Genomic DNA, 13,326 nt, shown 5'->3' on the forward strand with positions numbered 1-13,326 from the left:
ATGAAAGGTACTCTTAATATCGTGAGCAGCCTAGGGAAGCTGTGTAATTGGCAGGCAATCAGTTATGTGTACCTGAGGTTTCGCAGAGCTCTAGGAGAGATGGGCAGCTTGGAGTCATTATCATGTCATTAATAGTTGTAGCTGAATAGAGATGAGAAAAACCACGCAGTCATTTCTAGAGTGAGAGGATCCAAAGCCCTGAAGCAAACAGCAGTGTCGAAGGGATATAATAAAGGCAGACTCCACAAAGGAGGCTGTAAAGAAATAATCCGAGAAAGGAGAAATAAGGAAGAGAAATTTTCAGAAGATCAAACTGAAGGCAGAGTGACCAATTAGGTTCAATAATAGTCCAGGCAGGAGATGTATGATGGCTTGAAATAAGAGCTACAGTGGAATTTGACACTAGAGAAATGCAAAATAAATCCACAGTGTGATACCATCATATAGTTATTAGAATGCCTACAGTTACAAAGACTGAACATACCCAGGGCTGGCAAGAATGGAGAGTAACTGGAGCTCCTATACCCTGCAGAAGAGGATGGAAAATGGGCAGCCGCACTGGTAACTGAGTTGGCAGTTTCTTAATAGGTTAAATATATACCTACTATATGAACCAGCCATTCCACTCCTAAGTATCCACGCAAAACGCATGAAGCATATTTCCGTACAAAGACCTTTACCAGAATGTCCATAGCGTCTTTCTTTGTGGGCCTCAAAAAACAGAACACTAAATCATCTGTTAACAGGTTAATAGATATACAAGTTGTTCTATAGCCCACACAATGGAATACTATTTAGCAATAAAAATAGTGAGCGAGTAATCTGCACACAAAATGGATGGATATCAAAATATTCCTAGTGAAAGAAGGAATACATAAAAAAAGTTATGTCAAATATATAGAAAACACAAATGAACCTACAGTCTCAGAAAACAGATAGAGGCTACATGAGAATTAGGTTGGGTAGGGAGGCACAGGAAGGAAGGATAACAAAGAGGCATAAGGAAACTTTTGAGGTGATGGATATGTTCACTTTTTTTTGTTTTTAGTGTGGTGATGGTTTCCCAGATGTATACATGTCTAAAAACCTGTTAAAATGTACACTTCAAACATAAGCAACTTCTATTGTGTCAATTATAGTTTGGGTATATATTTTTTAAAAAATAGGGTAGATATTAGAGTTATTTAGGAGATGAAATTAGCAGGGCTCTTGGTTGATTAGATGTGGAATAGCAAGGAGACAGTCAGGATGAGTCTCTAATTTAGGAGATTGGGTGGGGGGTCATAGTGCCACCAAATAAATAATAAGGATTTTTGGGTAAAAAGATAATCATTTTGATTTGGAATGTGTTTAGTTTGAAGTACTGATAAGATATACAGATGATTATGTCTCATCTGTTGAATGCGGATTTCTAGGCAAAATCAGGTCCAGACATATATATTTTTGACTTGTCAACATAAAGTAAGTAGATATAAACTGGAGGTTACCTGGATAACTAAAACCCAAGAAGCGGCCAGATGGAGATGCATTAGGGAACATAACACTTCAGAAATATTCAAAGAAATAAGTCCCAAAGAAGGAAATCATGAATGAGGTTGGAAAGGTACAAGAACCTGGAGAAAGGTTGTCTGTCACTAGGAAAGCCAAAAGAGGCAATTTCCTAGAAGGAAGGAAATGTTAACATCAAAAAATGCATAGATGTGGATTAAGATAAGGACCAAAAGACCCTACTGAGTTTGGATGTAGGGAGGTCCCTGCAGATCTGAGAACAACTGAAATCCAAGGAGTAGTGGGATCAGAATTGAAATAAGCCTTCAGCAACGTGGGTCATCCCTCCTTTTCAGTGACCAGATCAGTTGTTTATGTGAATTATTCTCAACTAGTTTGTAAATGCACCCTCCCTTGAAATTGAGACACACTCTTTCAGGTGGCATTCCCCACCTTGCCTTGAGAGTCACTTAGTAGAACCACAGTCACCACTAGAAGTGTGTCATATCCCTGAAGTACACTGATATAAACACAAGATTGAGAACAATCATTTCGATTTCAACCTAAGAGAGAGAAGAAAGGAATTGCCAAAGTAACAATTCATTTGCCACAACTCAGCATTGATTATAAAATACTTGCTAAGCCCCTACTCTTTGTCTCGTATTTAATAAAACCCTTATTTCCCTGCTTACCCATAAATGATGTCTGGACTCATCAACTCTGAAATTTTATGTTAATAGCTATTCTGTAAGGGAAAGAAATAGGGCAGGACATGAAAGCAAGTGTTAGCATTTCATAGCAGAACCCACTTCATTGCTATCACTCATGAAGGAGAGAATAAAGCTCTTCCTTTAACTCAGTAAAAATGTGCCGCCCTATGCCTCTCTGCTGGAGTTAACACTTGGGCCAGTGAGTTTCAATTCAATGTCTTTCTGCTCTTTAATCAGTTTTTCTTAGAATGGTTTCTAAAAATGCATATATTCATTCAGGGATACAGAGGAAAACTACCTCCAGTCAGTGGCTTGCCTGTGATAGAGAGGGAGAATTTCATTTTCACAGACACCATTAAAATATGCACCCGATCTGTGGAAAGAGGCTATTTTCATGTTCCAGTCAACAGCTCCATATGAAAACTTCTTTGCTGATCTGGATAAAAAGGAATGTGCATGGAAAAGTCTTGAAAATGGTTTTATAATTTTTTTTTATTTTAGCCACCAGTCTGGTCAAAAAGTTATATGTGTATAAAATTAATATGGTATATGAAAGTAATTCAGTTTTTATATTTTGACTTGCTGAATATTTTTAATAGGACAGTTACTCAGTCGGTATTTTTTATTGTCTGTTTATTTTGAAAAAACTGTGCTTTAAGGATTTGAGGTATTAATAGGTTTGGTATTTCTTTTGATCATGTTTTAAATTTTATTTATTTATTTTGAGAGAGAGAGAGAGAGAGAGAAAGAAAGAGAGAGGGAGAGAGAGAATCCCAAGTAGGCTCTGTACAGGGCTCGAACTCTCAAACCCTGAAACCATGACCTGAGCCAAAGCCAAGAGTCGGAGACCCAACTGACTGAGCCACCTAGGTATCCCTGTCATTATTTAATAGGGCAATTATGTTTGTTTTTATTGAAGATACTTCCTTTTGGAATGGAAGGACTACAGATTACAATGGAATTTTAGAGTTTGATATTTTTCTTTGTTTTTCAAAAAAGTACTATTCTAAAAGTTATGAGTTAAGGGAAAATAATAATGTTCCATGGTCAAATAAATTTGAGAAATGCTTCTTGCTCTATGTCCCCCAATTGGAGTATTACATTGAACATTAATATGTCAGAAGATCTGGGCAGTCATAAAATTAAAATATATGTTTAATTTGCTTAACCCAATGTTTGTCATATTTATTTGAGCCAGGAACATCCAGGAAACTAGCGTTCCAAAGAATAAACATTTAGAAATGCCCTTATAATCCACTGGTTTAAATAGCCATTTTCAGACCCTTGCTAATTCAGATCCAATATCAGGCGAAGATTTAGAGGCTGAATCTTTCATGTTAATGAACTGATGCCTCAGTATGCAACAAGGGTCCAAAATATATGAAGCAGCTAAAGGCTAGGCCTAAGCAAATATTATGGTGAGAAAGCACATAATTCAGAAAGAGCCTAGCCTCCTCGTCAGAATGAAGGGGAGAAAATCAATGAGATAAGGGGTTCCCATCTGCTTTCTGAACAAAACAGACTAAACAGAGAAGTCCCTCTCTTCTTTCCTTTGTCAGGCTATTATTTTTAAGCCCTCTTTGTGGATAGTTTAATACTTTATTTTATTGATGTCATTGCTTCTGCAATTATTCAATAGATATACGTGGTCCAAATGCTTGGGAAAGTCAATGTTAATTTGAGAATTAAAGTAAATTTATCTTGAAGTAACAGTGATAATACAGACATGGTTCGTCTCGCTCAAGTAAGACTTTCTCTCTCCTTTACAGCCAACATATCAATTGTAGATATAGATACTAACCAGGAGGAGAACCTAGCAACTTTATCTTCTGGAAACAACTTTGGTCTTGACTTGAAAGCAGATGACAAAATATATTTTGGTGGTCTGCCAACACTGAGAAACTTGAGGTAATGTAGTGTATATTTAGAGCTAAGGATTAAGTTTTAATTAAATGGCCACCCTGCTCACTGGAGTTCTGCAGTTTAATTACAACAGGAATGTCGCATAACCTTTAGTTGCAGAAAGGCTTAATTAAAAAAAAAAATCATGTTACATGTTAGAACAACACCAGGATTTAGACGCCCAAGGATTAATTGGATATCTTTGTTGAAGAGATGGATGGAAATCACTATTTCCCTCATATTCACCTGATGAAAAGAATTGTAAAAGTAATTAAAGGTGGAAACTAGAGTTGAATGTGCGTCTTGTAATTGCTCTGCTCCTCGCACATTCACTGCAGATCATGGGACACTGAGATTGCTTAGTGTTCTAAAAATCAGTCAGTGTTCCAGAATACTATGAGTATAACCTATTTTGTTGCTAAGCATTAGCATACTAATGCTATGTTGGAGCTTTCCCATATGTCTAATGCTAAAGCTGTATTAGTTATTCTTGTGTCCCTGCCAACATTTTTTTTTAATTTCACACATGTTTTTTAGATAGCAGGATGGAGAGATATAATTAACTCATAGTTTAGTTCAAAAAATAAACTCAAGAAACTAAAAAAATCTCAGGAAATATTTCATGTGTATTTAATTAATTTACTGCTTGTTATAAAACATCTCATAAGAAAAAAGAGTTATAAAGCACTTGGTGCTCAATAAATGTTAATTGAGTTTAATTAGAACGGAATGAATTGACTTGGTTAAACCGTAAGAACTTACTATAAATACAGACTACCTCATTTTTAATTTTTGTTTTGTTTAGTTGGCTTGTTAGTTCTTAATGGTTATAAAAGTCCTATCGCGGTGTTTCTTTTCTTATTTTTTTTAAGCTTATTTATTTTCGGGAGAGACAGAGACAGTGTGAGTGAGGGAGAAGTGGAGAGAAAGGGAGAGAGAGAGAGAGAGAGAGAGAGAGAGAGAGAATCCCAAGCAGGCTCTGCACTGACAGTGTGGTGGCTTGAACTCGTGAACCATGAGATCATGACCTGAGCCAAAACCAGGAGTCAGACACTGAACCGACTGAGCCACCCAGGCACCCCTTGGTGTGTCTTCTCTTAAAAGACGCATTATGATTGGAGGGATTCTCAGAATAACTGAGAAATAAGGGAGTCAGTTGTTTTTGAATTTCCCAAACGAGCGGTGCAATTTCAATCTCGTTTTATGATAGCTAGCATACAGACTGAGTTTTACTCTTCTTCCTGTACCTAGATTCATGGACCAAGCAACTAAATACCAGCCTTTCAAGAGTATGAGTTGATAAGCTTCATGGGGCTTCATTCTGCATTCATCCACATTATGATATACTTGTGTTAAGCATGTACACTTACAGTGTCTGGTCAGAAAAACTCATTGCAGATCAAATGCGTTTGGACTGTGACATAGTCATTACTCAAATATCTATTATTGTCAAGTGTTCGCTGAGAATCTACTATGTGCCAGGCACTGTATAAATACAGATCTGACAGTTGCTTCAGTCTAAGATTTATTTTGCAAGATCATTAACTAAATTCCCTATGAGTGAATTAAATATAGCCAAAATAAGGCTATCAAGATGTAGCTTTATGGATTCTAGGGATGACTTGGTTTTAATTACCATAAAGTAATTTTAGGAATTATCTATAAAGGTATATTTGTTAGCTATATTGAGATAGGTTTATACATTCATTTTCAGACTGCATATTTAATAAATCTGTGTCACTAAAATGTTTTTACTTGCTCAGTACAGCATTTTATAATTATGGTATTTCTATGGTAAGGTACATTATCCCCATACAATCTTTAGACATATATCTGTGAGTAAGCAAGGAGTTTTGCATTCTTAGTTTGCTGTTACTTTGCCCACAGACAGGATCTTAATATGGTAAAGTTCAAAAGATGAGGTAAACATAAATTATTTTTACATATATTAAGTTCAAGCTCATCGAGAGGCAATATTTATCAACAACTCATGAATACTACAGCATAGCAATGTTTGTGCATTTTCTCATTCATCAGATAGATTAAAATTAGTATTTTAAATTTGTATTTCAAATAAACGTTAAAAAAATTGAAAAAGAAAAAAGAAAAAGGGGTGCCTGGGTGGCTCAGTTGGTTAAGCATCTGACTTCGGTCCAGGTCATGATCTCACAGTTTGTGAGTTCGAGCCCCACATCAGGCTCTGTGCTGATGGCTCAGAGTGTGGAGCCTGCTTCAGATTCTGTCTGCCTCTCTCTCTTCCCCTCCCCCACTCATGCTCTGTCTCTCTCCCTCAAAAATAAACGTTAAAAATTTTTTTTGAAAAAACATTTGTACTTCAAAATAAACATTTCCCATAGAATAGTGTGGAAAGAACATGGTCATCTTTGGATTCGAATTTCACAGGGGTCAAGGGCATATGTCTGTTTTCTGTTCTGTTGGTTTTTCACATTCCCTTCTTTTTAAGATTGCCATGTGATACTTTTTAAAAAGACTTATGATTAAAGTATATTGTTTTACTAAATGAAAATGCAATTGCAAGTAAATTGTGTTTGTTTGTTTGTTTGTTTGTTTCTCTTCCCTTTGACCTAGTATGAAAGCAAGGTAAAACTTAAATTATGCATGCCTTCTTCAAGTGCATGGGTTGGGTAAATGTGGCTTCTTAGACACAGCAGTGGTGCAGAAGCAGAGCAATACCTATGCAGCTTAATTCGTAGTACATTTCATGAGCAAGTAATACATTCTGAGAGTTCTCATGCTGCCCTTTACTTACTGAGATGCTGCTGCTCACCCACCGTGAATCGGGCTGCAATTTCACTTATTTCACCAGCTATGAGGACAGATTTGCTCTGCTTCCTTTCTGAACTGCCCACGCACAGTGCCCCCTGGTGCACATACGCAGGAGCACACATGCGAAGGTCAGCTGGTCAGGTTGATGGGCACGATGTAGCTCTGGGGACAGAGCAGAGCGGTCTGTTGGGTTGAACCCTGGACTCCCATCTGTCAAGTACCATGCTGTCTGCTGAACAATCAGCCTGTGCTCCCAAATGCTCACCACTGCCTCGCTGCTTTTTGCAAGCCTGCAAATATGCAAATGTTTACAGGGCCCTTGCACCTCTTTGCAAAGCTGTTTATTTATTGTCATGTTTATTTAGAATTAGCCATGAAGCCAGATAAAAGGAATCTCTGGAAATAATATATTTTAAACCAGTATTTGCCTTAATGGTGACGAAGTTTGTGGACGGTCCCCATAGTTTCCCAGGAGCATTTTAATTCCTGTTTGCAGAAAGACATTAGCGTGAAAGCTATGAGCAGCAGGCCTCCGTAAGTGGCTGATCAAACCCAGCAATGTGCAGGGCTGGCACACTCTGGCTAGTGCCTGGTGTTTTGATATTTCAGAGCCTAGCTATGCCACATTTCTGGAAAGGAGATAATATGGCCTAACTTAGCCAAGACGTTTTTAAAACAAAGTGTAGACTTCTAACACCAGAATCTAGAATGTATAGAAATGAAAGTATATACAAAAAAATTATCCAAGTTGTTTTATCACAATATAGTTATGAGCCTAGTCATGCTTTTTGCTGGGATGGCTAAAAGGCAATGGCTGGCTTTCAATGGAAATATATAAAACTCTGGAGTGACACTGTGTAGCTTTGTAATGCTGCCTTTGAGGCAAACAGAGGAAAAGAGGCCTGTGGTTACCATTAGGAATCTGATCACATGTGATTGCTTATCCCCCGTGCTTTTCATAGCATTGAGCCTACTAAATCATCGTGTTTTGAAATAGTTCATTGTGTGTCCATGAAACAGTGAACTATATAACTTGTAGAAGAGACTTACTTTATTGATAGGACCTCTGAAAAATTTGTGATAGAGCAGTCATCCTTTAAAAGAAAATATGGAAGCAAATGAACACTGGGAATAAAATTCACCCATTCCCTATGCTTTATAAATAAGAATATAAGCAAGATCCTTACCCTCCAGTTGGGCATGTTCTTCATAATAACAAATCGACTGAGCAGAAGGAGGAGACCTTGGGAATAATGGGAAATGACCAAAGAAAATGAAGCAGTTCCAGAGGGAGAAAAGACAGAACAAATACGTGGCATGACATAAATCACCTGATACACATGCCAGGGTCTGATTTTCTTTCCCACCTGTTTTTCCGCATGCCCTATGTTTTTTTATTGAGGCAAAAAAGGGAAACCTGGCATCATGAGACGATGAGAGAATTAATCATTATCCTAATAATATTTTGGTGTTGATTGGGCAGGTTTTACAGATGCTTATTAACACCAAAAAAAAGTATTATTATTTTTTATCCCGACAGACCTGTATTATTCAATATGGTAGCCATCAGCCACAGTGACTACTTAACTTTAAATTAAATAGAATTAAATAACAACGTCCAGTTTCTCATTGGCATAAGCTTCATTTCAAGTGCCAATAGCTACATGTGACCAGAAACTACTGATTTGGACAATGCAGAACAAAATATTTCCATCATCACAGAAAGTTCTATTGGACAGTGTTGCTATCGACTAAATAAAGAAGGATCATCACTGACATCCTACTAGCTGCTATCCATTGAGCACTTCACATGTGCTAGCATGTTGGGTTTTTTCTAAGCAATAATGAATAAAAAGTAAACACGCAAGTGTTATTTGGGTATAGAAGACATTTTCAACCTTAAGGAAGATGGGTTTTGTGCCTTTGGTTGCTTGATTTTGTTATTGCCCCATTATAAAATAAGGACTTTGGGGTCAATCTATAAATCCAATGTTTAAGTATGTTTTTTAGACTATGTAATCCAAAAGAATGTCTCTTAGGCTTTGTTTTCGTTAAAACTTTAAAGAGAAATATAATATTATCTTAATCTTCAGCTGCCCCTTCTCTCCCCCGAAAAATCTCAATGACAAAAAAAATTTTTTTTTCAAAATAAATGTTTCCCATGTTTTCCCTAAATTTTTCCCCTAAATTTTAACTTTTTTGGTTCATAGTTTTATTACTCTGCCTACTCAATTATCTACTCTTTGGTACAAAAAAGAAAACCATTTTTTACACATATGAAGCACTTAAGAAATCAGTAATTCCTGTCATTTAAGTGCTGTGGGTAAGATTATTTTTAAAAGAGAGGAAGAACTACATAAAGATTCTTTCTGCAGGATGGGGTAACATCCATTTCATCCAACCAGTGGATAATGGAAGCGTGGTTTGCTGGGTACACGTGTGCACATATGCACAATTTGAGAAACACGTGCCTGCCCGTGTGTCAGTTCGCGCCATATGCTCGTGTCTGGTAGTCGCAAACACCATACTGCCATGTCCCTAACGACGTTGCTTTTGTTTTCCGTGTAACTTTTCAACAGACCAGAAGTAAATTTGAAGAAATATTCGGGCTGCCTCAAAGATATTGAAATTTCAAGAACTCCATATAATATACTCAGTAGCCCTGACTACGTTGGCGTTACCAAAGGATGTTCACTGGAGGTTGGTTTGTTTTTAATGGCTTCCTAAATGCTTTCATATCTGACTAAACTGACTAAGTTTGGGTGCTCTTACGGGGAGCAATCCCTTGTTAATATATTTTAAATTCTTAGCTATACGTAAATAACAAAGCAAGATTGCAGCACTTCTGCAAATTACCATAATCACATAAATGCAGGAAATGGTGTGATGAAGACCCCAGATTGTGAACCAATTTCCCACATGGATAATACTTCATAACATCTATTTTTAATGTTAACCTCTTTTCTGATTCTCTCTCCTTTCCAAATACTACTTTTCCCTTTCCTCATTTTTGTTAATCTATTTCAGATTTATTTTATCTCCCTGTGTCATATGTAGCTTTATTAGCAGCCTTAAATTTTTTTCTGGAATGTACTAGGAATTTACACAAATAACAAGTAATCGTTTATACCATAATCATTAGTGCATAGCATCGTGTCTACAGCCTGAGAGTCAAACCTGCTTTTCTTTGGAAATGGCACAGACAAGGAACTGTCTACAAAGACCATCTTTGACAGGACTGCAAAGCCCTTTGCTGTTAGGTATCTTCAGTATCTTTTCTTTGTACCCAAAGCTACCCCTAGTTCCATTTACCTAGTCTGCTCTGACTCTTCGATAGGGGCCGACTCATAGGAGAGAGAAATAATAGACCCAGCTCTGCTCTCTTAAAATATCTCTGACCAAGAGTCAACAGTCATTAGGAAATATTAGTAAGAAGTTTATGGGAATCCTGAAAGCAATGAGTTTGTTTCTTAAAAAATGTTAAAAATATCATACTTAAAAAATTTTGATTGCCTTGATATGACACAACTATTCATTTCACTGCTTTCTCCAACTGAAATTATGTTAAAGCATGGCTATAGAGTTCAGGGAAATCACGGAAGAATAGGAGAAAGAAGTGAATCCATCTGTGAGACCAGAACTTTTGGGGTCTTCATGGTTCATAGTTGGAGGCTCAAGTTTGGAATTGGCCATAGATATCCATTATGAGAAGCTCAGGAATAAGGACTAGGGAAATACAGAATTGAACTCTAAGGATCCATGCTGGCTTCTTTAAGGAAGTTTTACTAAGAGCTTTAATGTTGCAAAGGCTACTCTCATCCACATCCCAAAGATATATACATGAGGATGGCAAACTGTCCAGAAAATTAATAGCCTGTATGTGTGAAAATGATAATTCTATAAAGGCAATTTTCCATCACCAGGAATTATTTTACAACTGAAATATGAGGCAGAAATGATGTGGATAAATATTGAAAAGTCTGCACAGTAGTTTTATCAGAACTATCCAAAAGTCTATCATTTGAAAATTGTAAACAAAAATAGAGGATATATTTTACAATACTTCTGTCACTTACCTGGGCCTGAAACCCTGCGGGGGAAAATATTCTATGCTAGAGGATGCCATGATTTTACTCCAGCAAAATCCAGAACTTTGAAAATGACCGTTTTAAGCACTCAAAATGCCCAACTACCTGGGCTTGCTTAAATAAATCCTAGCACATTTATACAATGGAACGTCCTTCTGCCATTAAAAGTGATGATGAAATTTATGTTTCCTGAGAGAGGTATCTCCCACATACATAAATTTAAAAAGGAATTTACAAAGGAATGTGCCTATCAAGATTCAGTGTAAATATAAAAAGGAGGAGAGAGCAAGGTTGTGAAAGATGAATGAATGAATGAATGCATGCATGATGAACACACAAATGAATGAATAAACGCGATATGCTTCTGAACAGCTTTGAGATGGAGTGAGTTTTGCTTTCTCTCTTTTACACTTTGCTACTATCTGAAATGTTACTGCTTTAATTTTATCATTAAGGACAATTACTATTTTCATTTTGAGAAGTAAAGTGGACTACGAAATGTTTGGTGTGCTTATTTTTAAGATTCAGGTTTTACTTGATTTTTTAAATTTTTCTAGAATATATGTATATATTTGATAGCAATGGACATCTTACCTTGGGCTTATCACTGAGGAAAATGCAGACATAAACCATGGTCGTACTCATCATCTATAAAATATAAACAATTAGTTGACAGAGGGTATTTAAGGGATTCTGAGACTGTTTTCAAGAGAGATTTAGCAAGATAGAATTAAACCAAAAGAAAATGTTATTGATCAGTGATAATCATCTGTATTTTACATCAAAAGTGCTCAAATAAAAGCAGATGCCAGAATTTTTATTTTAACCCAAACTGCTTAGAAAGTTCGGTCATGCCTGGAGATAGTATTTCTTCAGTTGCTCCTAAGTTTTCCATGTAACTCTTGAGTTTCATGCTTTCTGAAACAATGTATTTTATGGTGCCACTGAGCGCTTGAAGGAGAGTGAGATGGAGAAATTAATTTAAATTTTTATTTCTGATGTTTTCTTTTTCCCTTTTACCCACAGAACGTTTACACAGTCAGCTTCCCAAAGCCTGGTTTCGTAGAGCTGTCCCCTGTACCGATTGATGTAGGCACAGAAATCAACCTGTCCTTCAGCACCAAGAATGAGTCTGGGATCATTCTCTTGGGAAGTGGAGGGACGCCAGTACCACCTCGTAGGAAACGAAGGCAAACTGGACAGGTACTCTCAGACCTAGTTAACAATGCATTTTCCCTAGTTCTTATATAAAACAGTTATTTTATAAGGAGATGGGTGAGACATTTAGGTTTTAGAATGGTCTTTATTTAATTTTTAATTATTAAAAAGAAAACCTTTTAACATTTATTTTTGAGAGACAGAGAGACAGATCATGAGCATGAGAGGGGCAGAAAGAAAGGAAGACACAGAATCTGAAGCAGGCTTCAGGCTCTGAGCTGTCAGCACAGAGCCTGACACAGGGCTCAAACTCACAAACCATGAGATCGTGACCCGGGCCGAAGTCCGACGCTTAACCAACTGAGCCACCCAGGTGCCCCTATAAATTGCCTTTATACATTTAGATTTGCACTGTTTATTTCTCCTATCATCTTTCTTAGGACAGTTATCTCCATTATGATTTTCCTTGTGGGTCAGTCCTAGGTGCAGTCACGCTTGTATTTGCACCTATATTCTGTATGGGTTTAGCATATGAGTATTTAAAGAGAGAAAGCTTAAAATATATTCTAATTACAATCATATTCTCTTGTCTCAAAATCCAGTTCCTTATCTGGATATCTGTAGATATCCAGCTAGGATACCTTAAATTAAAATTTAAATTGCTTCTAGGATCAATTTCCCAGTTTGACTAGCCAACATGATGCAGTCTGTTGAAGCCTAACCCACTCCACCCTCTCTGGACACAGAGAAGGCAGGGAATGGACCTGGGATAGAGAATGTTAATAGAGCACAACCAACACAAGCATGGACAGTAGTCTATGCTCAATTTCACTCATGACATGAACTTAAAGCCTACATAGTGTCTGCATTATAAGGTGTGAACTTCAATTTTCATAGCCCATAGCCATTTGATTGTTAAAAGCTGTCTCTTAGGCACCATAACTCTTTACTGCCTTGGTATTTCTCCAGTACTTTCAATCTAATGTTTTTAGATATATATTTTTTTTCCACATGATCTTGTTTTTCTCAGTGAAAGAGTTCATAGGAATTACCTAGTCTGCCATCACCAAAGAATGGAATGCTTTACAAATATGTCCTTAAATATGCATGCATTCTTTTTTTTTTTCAACGTTTATTTATTTTTGGGACAGAGAGAGACAGAGCATGAACGGGGGAGGGGCAGAGAGAGAGGG

The 13,326-nt window shown here is 36.9% G+C and overlaps 1 protein-coding gene across 8 annotated transcripts in view; it reads left to right on the forward strand.

Moving 5' to 3' along the window:
* Nucleotides 1-13,326, forward strand: part of LAMA2 (laminin subunit alpha 2) — a 634,006-nt gene that overhangs the window by 578,125 nt on the left and 42,555 nt on the right. For 6 of the 8 annotated variants that reach the window (XM_043592301.1, XM_043592302.1, XM_043592305.1 and 3 more), the window contains 4 exons: nt 3,968-4,106; nt 6,690-6,701; nt 9,467-9,587; nt 12,002-12,178. In XM_043592301.1, coding sequence (XP_043448236.1) covers nt 3,968-4,106; nt 6,690-6,701; nt 9,467-9,587; nt 12,002-12,178 — 449 coding nt within the window. The remainder of the gene's footprint in view (nt 1-3,967; nt 4,107-6,689; nt 6,702-9,466; nt 9,588-12,001; nt 12,179-13,326) is intronic. The other 2 variants (XM_043592303.1, XM_043592308.1) reach the window with 1 other exon arrangement.

This window comes from Prionailurus bengalensis, chromosome B2, assembly GCF_016509475.1.
Source record: "Prionailurus bengalensis isolate Pbe53 chromosome B2, Fcat_Pben_1.1_paternal_pri, whole genome shotgun sequence".
NCBI lineage: Eukaryota > Metazoa > Chordata > Mammalia > Carnivora > Felidae > Prionailurus > Prionailurus bengalensis.